The 21,393-nt window shown below is 41.6% G+C and overlaps 1 protein-coding gene across 1 annotated transcript; it reads right to left on the minus strand.

The window, feature by feature from the left end:
• Nucleotides 1-9,179: 9,179 nt before the first annotated feature.
• On the minus strand, nucleotides 9,180-10,242 carry LOC138093659 (calmodulin-1-like). Its single transcript, XM_068989729.1, has one exon. The coding sequence runs from the start codon at nucleotides 10,123-10,125 to the stop codon at nucleotides 9,784-9,786; it is 342 nt and encodes a 113-aa protein (XP_068845830.1). The 5' UTR covers nucleotides 10,126-10,242; the 3' UTR covers nucleotides 9,180-9,783.
• Between the last annotated feature and the right edge of the window lie 11,151 nt (nucleotides 10,243-21,393).

Genomic DNA, 21,393 nt, shown 5'->3' on the forward strand with positions numbered 1-21,393 from the left:
GATTACGTGGAAGGGGAACTGGGAGGGATAAATTGGGGGATTAGGATTGTTCTATACACACTGCTATATATAAAACAGGTAATTAACAAGGGCCTACTGTAGAGCTCAGGGAGCTCTACTCAATATTCTGTAATGACCTACATGGGAAAAGAATCCAAAAAAACAGTGCGTGTATATATGCGTGTGACTGATTCACTTTGTTGTACCACAGAAACAAACACAGCCTTGTAAATCAACTATACTCCAATAAATAAATAAAGGAAAAGTTGAGAGGCTCTGGAAGGCCCACTTGGTGTCTCAGCCCAGCTTTCCCCAGCCTCAGTTTTGAATCTGACCTATTTCCTTCCTTCATCAGCGTCTGTGTGCTTGCTAAGCCACTTCAGTCGTGTCCGGCTTTCTGAGACCCTGTGGACTGCAGCCCGCCAGGCTCCTCTGTCTGTGGGATTCTCCAGGCAAGAATACTGGAGTGGGGTGCCATGCTCTTCTCCAGGGGATCTTCCTGACCCAGACCTGCGTCTTCCTCAATCAAACCCACGTCTCTTCTGTCTCCCGCCATGGTAGGCAGGTTCTTGACAACTAGCGCACCTGGGAAGCCACTCCTGCATATAGTAGGTACATGCTAATATACTGCTATTACTACAGATCCCTAATTCATTCAAGTGGTAAATATATCCCTGTCCATTTCTACCGTAATAACGGACAATCAAAAATTTGCACACTTATTTTTATTAAATAAAAGAATAGTGTAGAGTTAATTTGCTTTCTAGTTACATCATGTCACTTACTGAAGGCTGCTTTCCTTCAAAATATTCGAATAGACTGGCTAATTCACACTATGTGATCTCTTAAACTGCTTACCAATTTTTCAAAATGAAGGAATTCAAACCAGATTTTGTTTTTATTTTATTTTTTGCTTTACATCACTTTTTATTTCAGAAACGCTTTACTAACATAGACTAATCTTTACAACATTCAAGGGAGTTATAAACCAGATGTTTGTAGAAAATGCTTTCTTCATAAACCAGAAAAGGATCCTCAGCTCTGAGAGAATCCCAGATGTTTGGATATTTTATCTCAATCCATTCCTGTCACTTCTCTTGTCAGATCAAATGATTTCTTTTTTATGACTGATAATCGAAAAAGAGCAGCCTTGGGTAACACCTTTCTGGACATTATCTCTTTCCATAAACACCAGCAGAGGAAAGTTCTGAATCCTTAAGGACAGTCATGCTTTTTGTTGTTAATTTTGGTTGCACTGGGTCTTGGATTGCTTTGCATGGTCTTAGTTGTGGTGTGCAGGATCTATTTCCCCGATCAAGGATCAGACCTGGGGCCCTGCACTGGGAGCTTGGAGTCTTACCCACTGGACCACCAGGCAAGTCCCCTTTCATGAGCTTTGATCGACTCTTCAGTGAACATTTCCACCAGCATTCTTGATCTTCAATTAAACATTCCCAACAAATATACAATCAACAACTCTGTCACCTTGTAGGTTAGTTGGTGGCGAGCACTGTTACTTAAAATCATCTTACTGACTTACAGTCTCAGACAATTATACATCTAAGGACTCCAAACAGTGGAGACTTCTAAACATTTTTGGAAGTTTAAACAGTCCTCCCTACCCACTATACAGCACAGCGAACTGTGTTCAATGCCTTGTGGTAACATAGATGGGAAGGGAATCCAAGGAAGAGGGGGTGTATGTATACGTATAACCGACTCGTTTTGTTGTAGAGTAGAAACTAATACAACATTGTAAAACAGCTATACTCCAATAAAGTGTTTTAAAAATAGCCTTCCCCTGTTCACATTTTATAAATTGTTCTTCAAAAAAATATTAACATGCTACTAACTTCTGAAAAGATAAGTGACAGAAGTAGCTGATGGTCCATAAGCAGATAAGGAGAAAATGCACTGTTAAATATGGTATAAATGGAAAGAGGCGCGGGATACTAACGGTGTGTGTGTGTGTAGAGGGAGGCCTCTGGGAAGAGGTCACCCGAAGCTGAGGACTGAAGAACGAAGAGAAGGAAACAAGCCCAGCAGGGGCGCAGGGTCCCAAGCAGAAGGAACAGCAAGTGCAAGGCCTTGAAGCAGAAAAGGGGTTGTGTATTTAGAGAAAGGACTTCAGTGAGGCTGAGAGCAGGAGGACAAGCAGATAAGATAGGGAAGGGGAAGAGGCCAGGTGACACAGGCCATGAGAGAAGTCTACATTTTATGGCAAACATGATTCTGTATGGTTTCCACATGGCTGTGTACCATAATTAGATCTGTGTTTTTAAGAAATTACTCCGGGGACCTCCCTGGCGGTCCAGTGGTTTAAGAATCTGCCTTCCGATGCTGCGGACTCCGTTTCAATCCCTGATCGGGGAACTGAGATCCTTCACGTCATGGAGCAACTAAGTCCACAACTGCTGAGCCCAAGTGCCACAGCTAAGACCCCACACACCCGAAAATAAATGAGCAAGTTTCTCTATCTTTCGGCAGGAAGCAAGAGTGGGAACAGGGAAGTTAGGACACTGTTCCAGTGATCCAGCAAAGAGCAGAGAATGACTTACGGCCGGAGAGAAACTGCTGACGGGGAGAAATAGTCAAGGAAGGAGAAGTGGAAGGTTTCTTTGAAAGCGAGAGAAAGGAGAAGGGAGGGGGGAAGGTCTACAGAGTGGTTCTGATTTAGCAGCTGGAGGAGGATGGTCCCACTCAATGAGATGGAGGGGAATGAGGAGAGGGAGCATTCTGGGTGGGCATTGGGTTGAGTCGAGAGTTCTGCTTGGGAGATGCTAAGTTGGAGGTGTCTGTGAGGAAAGTTTTGAATTCTTCAGGGCTGACATGCTCTAAGATTCATCTGTAATTATTTCTACCAGCATCTTCAATCTTCAGTTAAACGAGGGAGGCAGGTGAAAGTATGGGAGCTTCGAGGAGAGGACTGGGGAAATATTTAAACCGTGGAAATAGATGACTTGCCCTAGGGAGAGGATACTGAAAAAATTAGGGCTCCAGATTGAACCTTGGAAAACTCCAGCCTATAAAGAGGAGGAGAGAGAGAGAGTGGGAGTTTGGAGTTGACATGTGCACGCTGCTATATTTAAAACAGATGACCAACAAGGACCTACTGCATAGCACAGGGAACTCTGCTCAATGTTATGTAACAACCTAAGTGGGAAAAGAATTTGAAAAAGAATAGATACCTGTGTGTGTATAGTTGCATCACTTTGTCGTACACCTGAAAGTAATACATTGTTCATCAACGGCACTCCAATATAAAGTAAAAATTGAAAATAAAATAAAAATGAAGAGAAGTCATCAAAGAAGCCTGAGGAAGGGTGGCTGGAGAAATAGGAGGGGCCCAGGAGGACATGGAGTCAGGAGCGTGTTTGAGAAGGTAGAGTGAAGCCCTCATTTCAAAAGGAGAAGTTTTAATGATGTGGTAGAACCTGAAGACACACGGAAAGCTGGGGCAACCCAAAGGTCCAGTGCTTCTGACTGCTCTGTCTAGTCTAGCTGAGTATAAAGTTTAGTTTACGAACTAAAATTCCACTGAGAGCGCCAGTCCAAAAGTCAAGCACAATGTCTACAGTCCTGTAGGATCCTTCATTCCTGGAAGGAAAGAGGAATAGAATAATTCAGACAGAACTTGTGGCATAAAGGATTTGGCAATGTATTAATATATATATAGTAAATTTCAGTCAACAGATCAAAGAACAGGTTTTTGTTCAAGTGGGTGGATTTATTTATTGCTAAATATTTCTGCATAGTATCTTCGTACAAATACACTATGTGCACAACTATATTTGAACGATTCACGTGGGAGGTAATGTTCAAAAATGAAGTTTTGTTCCAGTTATGGCATTTATATGGTTTTTAAACAAAATTATAATGTTTATCTTGCTATTATATTATCTTCGTCTAAAAGAATAAAAAAATGGATTTCATGTGACAAGGAAAGAAAGGAACTCAGGTTTCTGTACTTTCTGCTCCAAGGGTATATATTTTTGGGTAGAGGAACACTCCTTAGGCCAGATAGATGATGCCCCTAAGCCACATCCAGAGGCAGTGTGGGGGGACCAGTCACAGGTATTTTTCATTCAGTTCAGTTCAGTTCAGCCGCTCAGTCGTGTCTGACTCTTTGTGACCCCATGAATCGCAGCACGCCAGGCCTCCCTGTCCATCACCAACTCCCGGAGTTCACTCAAACTCACGTCCATCGAGTCAGTGATGCCATCCAGCCATCTCATCCTCTGTCGTCCCCTTCTCCTCCTGCCCCCAATCCTTCCCAGCATCAGAGTCTTTTCCAATGAGTCACTTCTTCACATGAGGTGGCCAAAGTATTCATTAAGTGTGTGCAATTCTTTTCCCACTGTTCCTTCAATATTAGCAAATAACCAATATGTCACTCTAAAATCTATTTCTCATCTTATTCCCTACCTTCTTCTTGGTGACAAGATCAGAGTTGGATCTCAAGGCTGAATTACTTCCCTGCCTCATTTCCCTCTGTGACTTTTGCACCTCTGCACGTGGTCCTGGGGGTTTGTTTCTCTGAGGGGCAGGCCCGCGTGGGCTCCCTGGCTGTTGGCCAAGCCCCAGCTGTACTGGCTGCGGGCGGAAGTCAAGGGGAGCTGTTGCCTTAACGTTATCAGCTAACACTTTGTTACTTCATTACTGGCACCTTCCTGCCATGAGCCAGCAGAAAGAATCTCAATTTAGTTCCTGAGGTCAAAGGTGACCGGGAGCCAGGGAAGAGAAGAGGCAGAAGGAATGCAGATCAATTGTCTCTGACACCTCTCAGCCCGGCGCTCGCTGAGGGCAATCACAACATCCGTATTCACCCACTAAGCATTTGTTGTGAACTTTGAGCGGTCACTGTGTCTGTTGCTGACCAAATTCTTAAAGCAAGCCACTGCGGTTATCAGTTATGAGACAGAACAGTATCTGGATAGGTGTCTTTCTGAAATACCAATAACCTCAAGAAAAGTCATAAAAATTACCCCTGCTTTTGTAAAATTTAGAAAACTTACACCATGTTCCTCTGAACCCCACTGAAAACATTTTACACATTCCACCCATTCATTTGGGCTTCCCCGGTGGTGCAGAGGTTAAAGCCGCTGCCTGCAATGCAGGAGACTTGGGTTTGATCCCTGGGTTGGGAAGATCCCCTGGAGAAGGAAACAGCAATCCACTCCAGTATTCTTGCCTGGAGAATCCCATGGACCGAGGAGCCTGGTGGGCTACAGTCCATGGGGTCACAAAGAGTTGGACACGATTGAGCAACTTCACTTTCACTTTCACTTTCACCCATTCAATTAGAGGAATTGACAAAATAAGAGGCAGAGAGCTTTCAGATTAAAATATATCTCAAGAACCCTTTCCATGCTCCAGTGTAGAAATTATTCATTGACTTCTAGACAAATAAAGTCTCCCTCCTTTATCTTTACAAACCTGTTTAAAACATCTTTTTTCCCACTCTAGTCAAATTATTATTTCTTATTACTTATTTTTAAACCTGTTTTATTGTAGAACCAGCTACTTCTCTCAGTTATTGTGACATCCATTTATATTTGAAAGAATGTAACCTAAGATCAGGCAATAATGATGCTATTTTGAAAGGTGGTTCATTTATTTGCATTGAGAAAAGATACATTTTTCAAATGGCATATTCAAAATGTATGTAAATATCTTTAAGAAGCCACTCCATTATGACATTACACATTCCCTTTCTTTAATAACTTGGTTTTTAAAGCTCATTCCTTTTCCATGACATCTTTTAATGCTCTCTTTGTACAAAAGGTTCTCAGAAGGACACAGAGAAAAAACACTTTTAAAGAGAGATAACAAGATGTTACATAAAAAGAGTGGCATAAAAGCAAGTGGCTTAGAATCTAGAGACCGAGTTTAAGCCCTTCTGAGCCTCAATTTCCCCTTCTATATAATGGGGTAATAACAATATCCACCTCCTAGAGTTATCACAAAGAGTGTAATAGATGCAGCTATTATTACTAGGAAGTTGTAAGATTATGCTCCAATTGGGAGTCTAAGGATAACTCAGACCCATAGGGTTGTACATGTATTTTTTGATTCTGTGACAAATTCACATGAGGTATTTTAGTTTACAAGACATGAGACAAATTTCAAAGCCTTTGCACAGAAAGAAATCTTACCAAAGTCTTCTTAAAGAAACGTACATTTATTAATTCAGGAAACATTTATTGAAACCTACTATAAAGCAAGTATTGGGCTAGGTACTGGGGAGTGAGCTAAATAGTTTCTGCTTTCATTGAACCTGGACTCATGGAGTACATTGTGATTAATCAAATAAGCAACAATAAAAAACAGAGTCTATAATAAAAGCTATGAAGAAATAACCTGATTTTTTAAATCATGGAGACTAGAACAGATGTTGAAGAATTACACTTTGGAAGTGCAATTTTGCCATTTCTCAATCTCAATCTCTTTCAAAACTGACAGTTAAGATGTTCGTACTTGGGCTCCCTTGTGGGTGGTGTTATTTGTTAAGATAAACTGTACCAAATACATCTTACATTTTCCAAATTGGGTTAAAATATGAAATCATTAAAATGGCAAACAGGTGAACCTCTGAAGCTGCAGGTTCATGTCATCACCAAGCACACATTCTCAAGGGGCAAGAAACTGGACAGGAAGCCTGGCTCGGGGCTGGGGAGTGGAGGCGTGAGCCAGGGTGGTCAAGGTTAGCAAAGCATTGATCAAGGCCCTTCCATCAGGACACCACCCTGAGTCAGAGCGACAGAGGCAGCAGGGCAGGGCCAGAAGGACTAGATCGTGACACTCAGGAGAGTTTTCATCTGTATTCAAAGGATGTATTTAGAAGGCCTTCTCGGAGTATGTTTCTAACAGCAAGTCATGACCCATTAGTGGGTCACAGAATAAATGTCGTGGGTACTTACCAGCATTTAAAAATGTGAAATAGAAGAAAATTAAGACAGAAAATGTCAGTGTGCTGCTTTGCGTATAGCAGTGGTGAGGTGGTCTGTGTTTTAGGGTGTATGCATGAACTAAGTAGGCTCTGGGGCCCAGAGATTGTTCAGTGGAAGGGATTCCCTGAGGAACATCCTGCCCCTACTCTTCCCAGGAGACAGTCCTGGTTAAGTTCCAGCCCCCTCCCAAGCAAGCAGGGCAGGGACAGGGGCCACAGGGCGGAGCTCCTGCCCAGACTGCGTTGCAGGGATCAGTCCAAACTAAAGATGGCCCCTGGGTGTGGAGCTGGCCTGCAAAGGAACGATCCAGGAGAGGTGTCCCAGGAAAGCAAATGAGGTAGAGACGAAGCACAAGACAAAGCTGCCCCTCCCTGGATGGGAAGGGAAAGGATAGGTCGGATTGCTATTTGGTGGATTTGACCCACAAAACTGGCCCTCAAGTTCCTCTGTCCTTGGGATTCTCCATGCAAGAACACTGGAGTGGGTTGCCATGCTCTCCACCAGGGAATCTTCCTGACCCAAGGATCGAACTTGCTTTTCTGTCAATAAAGGACAGAAATGGTATGGACCTAACAGAAGCAGAAGATATTATGAAGAGGTGGCAAGAATACACAGAACTGTACATAAAAGATCTTCATGGCCAAGATAATCACGATGGTGTGATCACTCATCTAGAGCCAGACATCCTGGAATGTGAAGCCAAGTGGGCCTTAGAAAGCATCGCTATGAACAAAGCTAGTGGTGGTGATGGCATTCCAGTTGAGCTGTTTCAAATCCTGAAAGATGATGCTGTGAAAGTGCTGCACTCAATATGCCAGCAAATTTGGAAAACTCAGCAGCGGCCATAGGACTGGAAAAGGTCAGTTTTCATTCCAATCCCAAAGAAAAGCAATGCAAAAGAATGTTCAAACTGCCACACGATTGCACTCAGCTCACACGCTAGTAAAGTAATGCTCAAAATTCTCCAGGCCAGGCTTCAGCAATACGTGAACTGTGAACTTCCAGATGTTCAAGCTGGTTTTAGAAAAGGCAGAGGAACCAGAGATCAAATTGCCAACATCCACTGAGTCATGGAAAAAGGAAGAGAGCTCCAGAAAAATATCTATTTCTGCTTTATTGACTATGCCTTTAACTGTGTGGATCACAATAAACTGTGGAAGATTCTAAAAGAGGCAGACCACCTGACCTGCCTCTTGAGAAACCTGTATGCAGGCCAGGGAGCAACAGTTAGAACTGGACATGGGACAACAGACTGGTTCCAAATAGGAAAAGGAGTACGTCAAGGCTGTCACCCTGCTTATTCGACTTATATGCATAGTACATCATGAGAAACGCTGGGCTGGAAGAAGCACAAGCTGGAATCAAGATTGCCGGGAGAAATATCAGCCACCTCAGATATGCAGATAACACCACCCTTATGGCAGAAAGTGAAGAGGAACTCAAAAGCCTCTTGATGAAAGTGAAAGAGGAGAGTGAAAAAGTTGGCTTAAAGCTCAACATTCAGAAAATGAAGATCATGGCATCTGATTCCATCACTTCATGGGAAATAGATGGGGAAACAGTGGAAACAGTGGCAGACTTTATTTTTTGTGGCTCCAAAATCACTGCAGATAGTGACTGCAGCCATGAAATTAAAAGACGCTTACTCCTTGGAAGGAGGGTTATGACCAACCTAGAGAGCATATTGAAAAACAGAGACATTACTTTGCTGACTAAGGTCCGTCTAGTCAAGGCTATGGTTTTTCCAGTAGTCATGTATGGATGTGAGAGTTGGACTGTGAAGAAAGCTGAGCACTGAAGAATTGATGCTTTTGAAGTGTGGTGTTGGAGAGGACTCTTGAGAGTCCCTTGGAATGCAAGGAGATCCAACCAATCCATCCTAAAGGCAATCAGTCCTGGGTGTTCTTTAGAAGGAATGATGCTAAAGCTGAAACTCCAGTACTTTGGCCACCTCATGCGAAGAGTTGACTCATTGGAAAAGACTGATGCTGGGAGGGATTGGGGGCAGGAGGAGAAGGAGACGACAGAGGATGAGATGGCCAGATGGCATCATCAACTCGATGGACATGAGTCTGAGTGAACTCTGGGAGTTGGTGATGGACAGGGAGGCCTGGCGTGCTGCGATTCATGGGGTCGCAAAGAGTCGGACACGACTGAGCGACTGATCTGAACTGACCTGACCTGCGTTGGCAGGCAGATTCTTTTTTTTTTTTTTTTAAATTGTAATTTTTTTATTGGAAAACAAATATACAACTTGGAATGGATTTGAGGCAAATTGTGCCATAAGCAGATTTTCTTTAAGTGGCTAAAACAAAGTTTAAAAAGCAAGTTAACAATAAAAGAAAATGTTTCTGGTATAGGACCAGCAGTACAAAAAAATAGTGTACGAGTACCTGGATAAAACACCCGTTTTGCAATAGTGCAACTTTTAAGTACATATTGTTGACTGTCCGTAGTCCACGCAGAGTTACAACTCCACACTTCAACAACAACATGCTGACAGTTCCTAAAGAAAACTACTCAAAAAAAAAAGGCATAACCCAGATGTTCCCTCATTTGACCAACTCCATCTAAGTTTAGATGTGCAGAAGGGCTTAGATATATCCAGAGTAAGCCACATGCAACATGTTACTTGATCAATTTTCTAAAATAAGGTTTCAGGACAATGACAGTAAGATAAGGGAAGAAAACATGGAGGAATGAAGTCCTAATTACTATACATGCATATTTTTTTTTGACAGTAGGGGGAAACCTTTTACAGATAAGTTACAAACAAAGAAAAGGCAAATAAACAATTTTGTACAAGAAATTTAACACATTCTGTACAATGTCTTCACTTTGCTGTCATCATTTGTACAAACTCTTCATAGTTTACTTGACCATCACCATCAATATCTGCTTCCCTGATCATTTCATCAACCTCTTCATCTGTTAACTTCTCTCCAAGGTTTGTCATCACATGGCGGAGCTCTGCTGCACTAATATAGCCATTACCATCCTTATCAAACACACGGAATGCTTCTCTAATTTCTTCTTCACTGTCTGTATCTTTCATTTTTCTTGCCATCATTGTCAGAAATTCCGGGAAGTCAATTGTGCCATTACCATCAGCATCTACTTCATTAATCATGTCCTGTAACTCTGCTTCTGTGGGATTCTGCCCAAGAGACCGCATTACAGTTCCCAATTCCTTTGTTGTTATAGTTCCATCACCATCCTTGTCAAATAGTGAAAAAGCTTCTTTGAATTCTGCAATCTGCTCTTCAGTCAGCTGGTCAGCCCCCTACAGGCCGAGCGCCCACAGCTTAGCGACGCACTCACCATGCTGCAAGCGTTACCGGTCTCCGGGACACAATCACACTACTCAGCTCGCTCGCTCCACTCTTTACCACTGACGCACCAGGGAGCCCAGCAGTCCCATAGACAGACCAACAGATGGGTTGGCTGGGCCTTAGAGAGGTCTTCTGAGGACACTGTTTCCTTTAGGACTCACCTTAAATGGGAAAGGTGCTGATAACAGAGACAATGGGGAACAGGATTAAACTGAGACTCACGTCCATATTTTCTTTGCTGGGCTCTTGGCCCTTGAGCAACTGCTCTGGGCACCTGTCAGCTGCCTGTAACTGAAGCCTTTGTGTTTGAAACAAAGTAGGCTTAGAGGGAGCTTCCTTCTCTCCTCAGACCTTTATGACTAAGACTGTTTTCCAAATACTGTAAATGTTTTCAGTTTTATTTCCTCACTTGATAAGATATTTCTTTTACTGTAGTTTTTTTAAAAGTGAATTTATATGAGAACTTTCCCAGAAGGATAAAGGGGACATGTCTTATAACTTCAGCTCTTTCCCACATTGTTTTTGGATGACAGAGAGAATTCTCAAAGAAAAGGAATGGAGAGCTGGTCTTTCTTAGAGCATTCTGAAGAGAATTCCTTGAGGACAAAAGGGGAGGAAAGGTCAAGGGGTGATCTGTGGGAGTTTGGCAGACAGTGTGGTCACTTTCTGCTGAAAGTTATCAGCTGGTGGAGCGGCGGGGAGAGAAGAGGCTCACCCATGGGATGTGGCCTGATAAGGCTCTACCACAGTCACGAAAGATGCCAGCTTTCCCGCCGGCTGGCTGGAGCGGTGAGGCCTGGGGCTGGATATCTGCAGAGCCTCAGAGAGGAGGGGGTCTCCATCTGGGGACCAAGCAGGAGGCAGAAACCGTCAAGAAGGAGAGGGCAGAGATCAGGATCACAGTTCTCTTCTTTAAAAAAATTGTGTTGTTGTAGGAGTCTAGTTGATTTATAATGTTGTGTTAGTTTATTCTGTAAGCAAAGTGAATCAGTTGTATATATACATATGCCCACTGTTTATTAGATTCCTTTCGTATACAGGCCGTTGCAGAGTATGGAACAGAGCGCCCTGTGCTCACAGTAGGTCCTTCTTAGTGATCTGTTACATACAGTTGTGTGTATAGGTCAGTCCTAGTCTCCCCATTCAGCACTCCCCTCCGCTTTCCCCTCTGGTAACCACAGATTTGTTTTCTACAGCTGAGGGTCACATTTCTTTGAAATAATCCACCCTGTACTTGCTACTTGGAGAAGGAAATGGCAATCCACTCCAGCACTCTTGCCTGGAAAATCCCACGGACGGAGGAGCCTGATAGGCTACAATCCATGGGATCGCAAAGAGTCGGACACGACTGAGCGACTTCACGCTACTTCAGCCTGAGTCTCTGGCCTGCTCTTCAGGAATGTGAGTTCTTCCACAAGCTTTTCTTGATCAAGTCCAAAGGCCTCTCTACTTCACAGGTAGAGAGGGAGAGGGAGAGGGATGTTCTTTAAATTTCTAACATAAAGCCTTAATGGTGCATAAAAAGTGTGTGCCTAGAAATGAGACAGACTGGGGTAGCATTTTTAAAAATTCTCAGCACAGACTAGCTCTGAGCCCTTGGGTAAGTTAGGAAACTCGAAGAGCTGCAGTTTCTTAACCTAAAAATAGGAATCTGTAAGGTTGTTGTGAGGATTACACAAGATAAAGTTTACTAAGTGCAAGGCCATTGCTAGGCACTCAATAAATGAAGTCAGTATGTATGTTTCTGTTCCAAGAAGCAGTTAAAGGACAACCACAGCAGAGTTTGCAACTCTCCTAGGACACCAGTGTTGATCATACCATGAATATTTGGGGCACAACTACAGAATTTATAAGTCAAGATAGGGGCTTTGTAAAATGCTTTTATGAAAATGTTGCATCGAGTTGCTTAGACAATATTGTTAAAATTCCATGTCAGAATCAAAGGAAATGTATCCAGTTTTAATTTTGGAGTGAGTCTCAAGTCTGAGAATTACCTAAGCCCTCTGCACTTCTGCTGTTTAACTTTCATCTGGTTTATTTAATTTTGGCTTCTTTAGTAGCATTAACGTGAGCAAGGTTTGGAACAAGGACTTAACAATTATAGACATTTTAGAGTCAGAGCTAAAACATACCTTGGGGATCATCCAGTCTAGTATTTTCCAGATGTTACTCATTCAAAAATAACATGTCACTATTTTATGACTATTTTATATCATTTACTTAATATTTTTCTTTCTATTCACTGACTTCAGTATCTACTTTAACCAGTAATATTCATAAACATCATGGGTTTTGAAAGTTAGTAAATAAATATATAACTTAGAGCAATTGTTCACATATCACCTAAAATCATCTGTTCTACACCCGGTGGCCACTTGGGTAAACACTGATCCATGCACTCTTCACTTCATAGATGAGAAAACTGAGACCCAGGAGGGGGGAGCGGGGGTTGGTTTGCCCTGAGTCTCTCTGTGATTGCAACTCCAGTAAAAGTCTTGATGCAATGAAGAATGTTGTGATTAAAAACCATCTAGACCCCAATGTTCATCACAGCACTGTTTATAATAGCCAGGACATGGAAACAACCTAGATGTCCATCAGCAGATGAATGGATAAGAAAGCTGTGGTACATATACACAATGGAGTATTACTCAGCCATTAAAAAGAATACATTTGAATCAGTTCTAATGAGATGGATAAAACTGGAGCCGATTATACAGAGTGAAGTAAGCCAGAAAGAAAAACACCAATACAGTATACTAACACATATATATGGAATTTAGAAAGATGGCAATGATGACCCTGTATGCAAGACAGGAAAAAAGACACAGCTGTGTATAACGAACTCTTGGACTCAGAGGGAGAGGGAGAGGGTGGGATGATTTTGGAGAATGGCATTGAAACATGTATACTATCATGTAAGAATTGAATCGCCAGTCTATGTCTGACGCAGGATACAGCATGCTTGGGGTTGGTGCATGGGGATGACCCACTGAGATGTTATGGGGAGGGAGGTGGGAGGGGGGTTCATGTTTGGGAACACATGTAAGAATTAAAGATTTTAAAATTAAAAAAAAAAGTTACTTAGGGGAAAAAAAAATAAAAAATAAAAAATAAAAACCATCTAGGTATCTCATTTAGAACAACTCTCCTTTCTTACTCCCTAAGATCTAGGAGAATAGGCAAAATAAGGATTGGCTTTAGTGCAAGAGAAAGCACTACTTAATATATATAATCCTTTCAAAACACATGGAGGTGGGTCAGCGGATAGAGAACTGGATCTGTAACTTGTTTCTCTCTGTAAACAACTTTGAAAATCATCTAAACACAGCAAAAGCTGAAAGATATGTCTCCTCTTTGCTTGTACCTGTTGATGGAGTTTATTCTTACCGACCAGATTCAGGTCAGCAGTACTGGCCTCCTCCTGGCCCTGCATGCCTTGTCCATTGAAGCCCAAGAGGTAGTTCCTGTTTGCACCATTGAACCTTGTGAGGGAAGGTATTTCTATTCTCCAGAGAGTGAACAATAAGCTACTGTATGTTTGGTCTCTAGAGTTCATTTCTTCATGTTTTCATTAGTTTTATTCATAAGATTCTATTAGAGTCAATTGTTAAATTTCTGGAAACGTCCCCAACAAAGGACAAAAAGGTTCTTCTGTAAAACAAGAACAGCCCATCCCCTGCCCAGACTTGAAGGACCATGAATTAGTGTAATAAATTGCAGAATATAAGCAAGTAACTTTTCTTTTTACTCTCCTAGGGGCCTGGGATTTGTGAGTCCACGTCTGAAAGTAGGTCATTGGCATATTTTTTAAAATTCTGCTAAATATGTACAAGTTGAAGTTCACTGCTTTGAAACTGTAGTCCCATCTAGTTTATCAGAGTCCGTTGTGTTCATTTTGATGGATTCATGTTATTATAGATAACCTGAATAACTGAAATGACTATCATTTACGTGTGAATAATACCTTGTCTGAGATATTCTTCTGTTTTAAAAGTTCTCTCTCTGCTTCCAGGGTTTATGGTCAGAAGAACATTCTTCAGTTTACTCTCCAGGTTTCATCTGATGCAATTCCATTGAAGAGCCACATTTTTCCAGTGTTTTGAAGATCCTAGAATCCCTTCCTATTTTGAATTCAAGGGAGCATTTGAATATAAATCTATTGTAATTCATTATCACAAAAAGCATATAATCCAAAAAGGTACAAAATTTGAGAGTATGCCTGATTATGTAATTTCTAGCCAAAAACATAGAGGGAAGTACACCGCTTAGTATTTATTAAGAATTAAGTATTCATGGGGGGTTAGTCACTAACAAAGACAGAAACACATGCAATTCTATGTTAAGTGAGAAATTTGAGCATATTCATTAAGGAGCAAGCCTGAATCTTTTATGAATTATACAATTTAAATAAAACAACATGGGGGTAAATTATAATAGAGTGAAGAAAAGAGGCAATTTTAGGGAATTATAATGTATTGAAAACACATGCCAAATACTTCCCCCTGTACTGATGAGGGGGATCAAGTCCTATTCCATCTGAGCTTCACATTGGTTTTCCACCCTACGTTCTAGCAAAGTCCGAAAGAAAGCTGTGTATGGAGGCAGGGATGGAAATGTGGCAGAAATATTTGTTTCATAGCACAATGGATGTTTATCTTATTTTAAATTAAATCTCCCCTAACAGACAGCTGCTTAATGGCCCTCATGCACGCCCCCTTTCACTCCCCTTTCGTAATTTTTGCCCACAGCATTCCCCTTAAACTGCTAGAGTGGTTTTTGCTGTTCTTTGAATTTTTGAAAACAAATGGCCAGCATCTCTCTACCGTGGTGGCGGAGTGTTCCGGGAACAGTTATTAGCCCCTCTCTTACACATCAATGCCTGGTTCATTCCATGAACCTCAAGACGATTTCCCAACTGCTTGTTTGCTTTCAGCACTTTTCCCTGCAAACTCAAACCAGCTGCCACTTCTTTCATACCCTTAAACTGAGGTGGGAGTGTGTAAGTGACTCAGGGTCTAGTGAAAGGGCCCCAGCCCTCCCCACTGCACCTGGGGGACCGAGGGACTGGGGGGCCCTGCCCCGACTGGATGGCAGCCCCAGCCGATGGCACCTGCAGAGCCCCCTCTTGAAGGGACACCCGCCAGGTGTGTCAGCCCTTGTCACTTGCATTTAAAAACAAAACAGGGGGGACTTCTGACTTGGAGTCAAGAATCGTGCTCTGATGGTGACCTTGTGAACTGAGTCATTTTAAATAAGCAATAAGGGAACATTACAGTAAAGTAAAGAAAAAAGGCTGTTCGGGTCATGATAATGAATTGGAAGCACACGGGAAAAGCTTCCCTCAATGCTGACTGTGGAGTCACATCTCTCTGGTCATCCTCTAGTCCACTGAGCTGGATGTGCTTTCCATTCACTCCTTGGACCTGGACCCTTGGCCCCCAAGCTCTGCCTTCTTGCCGACTCAGGATCCTTAGTTTCAGTAGTTAGTTTGCCTGCCCAGAGGTCCCAGCTTCGATTCACTCTAGGTCAGTCATATGCTTCACTCTGCTTCTTCCTGCATGTGGCCTATTTTATGGTTTTCTAAGCTTGGTCAGGAGAAGGCAATGGCACCCCACTCCAGTCCTCTTGCCTGGAAAATCCCAGGGACGGAGGAGCCTGGTGGGCTGCAGTCCACGGTGTCGCAAGAGTCGGACACGACTGAAGCGACTCAGCACCGGCAGCAGCAGCAAGCTTGATCAGCCAGGACAGTATCACCCTGGGACATCCTTGGTCTTGCTTTTCTGTAGTCCATGCTTCCCCCTGCCTCCTGCACTCTTGTTCTGACTCCACTCCAGTTTCCTAAACTCATGAATTAACGAATTGAAAGGTAGATTAAAATTCTGGCCCCAATTTAAAAATTATAATTTTGTTAAAAATGCAAAAACATCTAAAGTACTTAGGTAATTCATATCCTCAAAAGTTAACATTTACTCAGAGGAATTGACAGTTTAAGAGAGTAAGTGTTTCTTAGAACTGCATTCTGGGTAGAAAGCATTCAGATCTTTAGTCTGAGGGGAGAAAGAGAGAGAGTGGCAAAGTCCAGAAAAATCTGGGAAGTGTTAGAAAATGGGCCCAATGGGAAAGATGAAACAATGGAGGAGTATTATTTGAGAGAAGAAATTAATTTGCAACTTCTTGACTCCCTTTAAGAATGTGATGTTACAGTATACCAACACATATATATGGAATTTAGAAAGATGGTAACGATAACCCTGTATGCGAGACAGCAAAAGAGACACAGATGTATTGAACAGGCTTTTGGACTCTGTGGGAGAGGGTGAGAGTAGGATGATATGGGAGAATGGCATTGAAACATGTAAATTATCACATGTGAAAAAGATCGCCAGTCCAGGTTTGATGCACGATACAGGGTGCCCGGGGCTGGTGCACTGGAATGACCCAGAGGGATGGGATGGGGAGGAAGGTGGGAGGGGGGTTCAGGATGGGGAACACATGTACACCTGTGGCGGATTCATGTCAATGTATGGCAAAATCAATACAATATTGTAAAGCAAAATAAATAAATTAACTTTAAAAAATTAAAAAAAGAATGGGATGTTATTACATGAGAATTGCCATTTTGTCTTTTCCCCTCATTTCTTCTGTTCGGTAAATACTAATGAACTCCTCACCAAATAAAGAATGCAAAGAAAGTATATTGATTCTAGTGCTTACTGGGGCAGGGAGGGACAGGCAGTGGCTTAAAAGCCATATCATGAAGATGAGCAAGAACTTCTTGAGTTCACACGCAGTTCACAAGGGCACCAGACCAGGATTTCCCAGCACCCTGATTTACCTTCCTGTCATCAGCATGGCCCAGATCACACTGACTAAAACAAGTCATTTTCACTCTGACACCCAGTAAGTCCACTTTGAAGAACAGGCTCCAACGAGAAAGAAACATAATTTAAATTATTTAATGATTAATTATTTAATTTTATAATAATTCCACCAATTATTCACATTTTAGGAGTCAACCCAACCCATGAATTATCCCTTCTTCTCAAGGAACTCCTCCACCCCTCACCCACAGGGGCCCTGGCATCCACGTCCTGATCAACCAGATGGATTTAATGCAAGCTAGGTTATGGAACTGGAAAGCAGAACACAGGCCAGTCTTTGGAGATGGTCAAGGTGGCAAAATGAATAATTCTATCCCTCTATAAGGAGAGATAATCAGGGTAGGAGAGAGAAGAATGAAGCAGATTCAGCAAGAAATATAGAGATAAACAAAGAACAGACTGACAGCTTTCTGGCTTCTTCCAGACGCCCAAACTGCATTTTTTCCCTTTGACTCCATGACACACCCCTCATCTTTATAATAACCCTTTCAACATAAAGCAGCTTGAATCACTTTTTGTTGCTTATAACCAGAGTCTTAACTGAGACACGACAATAAAAAATCAGAAGCAACCCAACCCCAAATAAGAGAATTATTAAATGAATTACTATCTGGCATATAACTGAGTATATTTTAAAGTGATGAGGTTTCAAATTGTCCACGTGAAAAAATGCAGGCCATGAAGCAAAATGAACATACTGTTTGCAACTCTCGAATTGTAGATTTAGTCAACAAAGACCGGAAGAGTATACAAAGCAATATAAACACTAAGTGTATGGGATTTCTTGAAACACTGTTTATACAATGTCTTTTCAATAAAATTTAGACCTCCGGCAATCTGAAATAGTGATTTAATATCCTGTTTCAAATCTTTCCCAGAATATTCATTATTCTAACCTCAATACGTTCAATCAGTCTTCACCTAAAACATGGAAGTTTTTCTTGAGTTTTTTCTCCAAGGAACCCTTTATTGGGAAATGGTATTTAGAAGTAACAATTCTGGGTGTGTTTTAAACTCATCCTTGCTATCTTTTATTTATTTATTTATTTTTTTTTTTCAATTTTGCTTTTAAATAGAGAATGGAATGAAAGTGAGTTGAGTGGAATTGGAGAAACTGGTTAGGAGGTAGTGTGGTAATCTACTTGAACTACCAATAAAAAAAATTAGGGCTCCTTGCAGAATAAGCTGTTTACAAGTTTAGGGCAAGAAATATGAAAGATTAGCCTGGAACATCTTGCCATACCAGTATCAGTGAAGCAACTAAGACTTTTGAGGACATGTCAAAAGGACTCAAGGGTTAACTCGAAGAGATGCCCACTGGCCCCACGTGGGACAGTCATATGCTGATAAAAAGAACTGCAAGACATTGAAACAGATCAAAGTGAAACTTATGATGATATATTTTAAAAAACCATAACTTTTGAAGGATACTAAATGACAATCTACATAGAAAACCTCAAAAATAATTTTTAAAACTTTTGGAACTAATTTATGATTATAGCAAAGTTGTAGGATACAAGTTTAATATATAAAAGTCAAATGGTTTCTTATATACCAGCTATAAATTTGAAACTGAAAACACAATGCCATATATGTTAACACCAAAAGAAATACTTAGGTACAAATTTAACAAAATATGTTCAAGATCTATATAAGGAAAACTACAAAACGCTGATGAATGAAATGAAAGATCTAAATAAAGAGGGAGACATTCTACTTTCATGGACAGGAAGACCCAATGTTTTCAAGAAGACTCACGATGGCAGTTTTTCTCAAACTATAGATTCAACAAAATCCCAATGAGAATCTAAACCAGATATTTTGTGAATATGAACAAACTGATTTTAAAGTTTATATCTTTTTGATACTAATGAGCCCACTTATTATTTTGAAAACTGATTTCCAGTAATGATGTACAGATATGAGATTTGATCCATAAAGAAGGTTGAATGCCAAAGAATTAATGCTTCTGACTTGTAGTGTTGGAGAAGACTCTTGAGAATACCTTGGACGGCAAGGAAGCTCCAATACTTCGGCCACCTGATGTGAAGTGCTGACTCATTGGAAAAGAGCCTGATGCTAGGAAAGATTGAAGGTGAAAGGAGAAAGGGGCAGCAGAGAATTGGATGGTTAGATAGCATCACCAACTTGATGGACATGCTGCTAAGCTGCTAAGTCACATCAGTCGTGTCCAACTCTGTGCGACCCCATAGACGGCAGCCTACCAGGCTCCCATTCCTGGGATTCTCCAGGCAAGAATACTGGAGTGGGTTGCCATTTCCTTCTCCAGATGGACATGAATTTGAGCAAACTCCAGGAGATACTGGAGGACAGAGGAATCTGGTGGGCTATAGCCCGTGAGGTCTCAAAGAGTCAGACACGACTTAGCAACTGAACAACAACAAAATAAAGGGGGAGAGTAAAGCAAAAGGAAAAGTAAATAAGATATGCCACTTTCCACATTTAAACCTCTCAGTTGTTTCAAACAGTACTCTAAACAAAAGCCAGCCTGTAAAGGCTGTGCTTGATCTGACATCGTCTAACCATACGCATCACTTAGTGTCTTGCTTGTGATGTTCCGGCTGTAATAATCCTCAAACAAAACCCCTGACTGTCTCCTCATGCTTCACATCCCCATTTACCTTTTCAGAAGGACCTTCCCTGGTCATCTTAGCAAAAAAACCCTAATTTTTTTTTCTCCCTGGAACCTACCAATTTTTGTTTGTTCCCTTGTTTTCGCTTGTTCTTCTCAGTAAACTGTAAGTTTCAAGAGGGACAGGATGCCTTATTTCTGCCCAGGACCTAATACATACAGGCACTCCATTACTATTTGTGGAAAAAGTGGATGAAGTTATCCGTCAAAATGAGGCTTGGTGGCTGAAAAATTGGTGAAACTCTCAAACCATGGAGCGTGATTGTGAGGGCTCTGAGAGAGTAGAAGCATCAAGGTCTACACATACGAAAGAGCCAGGAGAGGACTGGAAATAAAGAGAAATGTGACTTTTCTGTATTTAAAAACCAGACAGGATCACCTTAGGCTTTTGGTAAATATGCTAAATTTTAAAAATTGTAAATACTACTTTAAATTAAGAATAGTAGAATTCCTATGCTTTAGCCTCTTTTATTCTCAATTAACTACTCCCATATTACAGATAATAACTAATGGGCCCTTTTTCTTATGCACTTGGCTGTAGCATTGGAACAAATACTCCCAAGAACTTTTATTATGGTATCTGATTTTTGACATATCGTAATGTAAGCTTATGTGTACATACAGAAAACTCATCATGGTTCTGTGTTGTGACTTGGCAGTATGGTGTGGGTGTGCATGTGTGTAAAAGGACATAGGACATAGTAAGGAGATTCTTGGTCTCAGAGCAATGTGAAGCTGTTGCAAGATTTCCAACAGGGAAGTGACATGTCTGATCTAGACTTTTTAAAGTATTCTGGTCACCAAAGATATTGTACAGAAATTATTTCTGCACAAATGAGGACACAAATGATAAGGACTGAATCTCAACTCAAATCAGCATCATCATTCTAAACCATGTGTCAGGAAAACTCATGTAAGTGAGAAGCATAAGGGGTTTAGGTGGGGCTACATCCTGGGATGAGGAGGATGTCCTTCAGTTCAATTCAGTTCAGTTCAGTTCAGTTCAGTCGCTCAGTCGTATCCGACTCTTTGCGACCCCATGAATTGCAGCACACCAGGCCTCCCTGTCCATCACCATCTCCCGGAGTTCACTCAAACTCACATCCATCGAGTCCGTGATACCATCCAGCCATCTCATCCTCTGTCGTCCCCTTCTCCTCCTGCCCCAATCCCTCCCAGCATCAGAGTCTTTTCCAATGAGTCAACTCTTTGCATGAGGTGGCCAAAGTACTGGAGCTTCAGCTTTAGCATCATTCCTTCCAAAGAAATCCCAGAGCTGATCTCCTTCAGAATGGACTGGTTGGATCTCCTTGCAGTCCAAGGGACTCTCAAGAGTCTTCTCCAACACCACAGTTCAAAAGCATCAGTTCTTCAGCGCTCAGCCTTCTTCACAGTCCAACTCTCACATCCATACATGACCACTGGAAAAACCATAACCTTGACTCGACGGACCTTTGTTAGAAAGTAGTGTCTCTGCTTTTGGATATGCTATCTAGGTTGGTCATAACCTTCCTTCCAAGGAGTAAGCGTCTTTTAATTTCATGGCTGTAGGAGGATGTCCTGAGACCTTTTTT

Source organism: Capricornis sumatraensis, chromosome 17, assembly GCF_032405125.1.
Source record: "Capricornis sumatraensis isolate serow.1 chromosome 17, serow.2, whole genome shotgun sequence".
In the NCBI taxonomy this organism is placed as follows: Eukaryota; Metazoa; Chordata; class Mammalia; order Artiodactyla; family Bovidae; genus Capricornis; species Capricornis sumatraensis.

Bases quoted from the DNA above. Each gene is read 5' to 3' on its own strand.
- LOC138093659 (XM_068989729.1), bottom strand. From the start codon at position 10,125: ATGCGGTCTCTTGGGCAGAATCCCACAGAAGCAGAGTTACAGGACATG.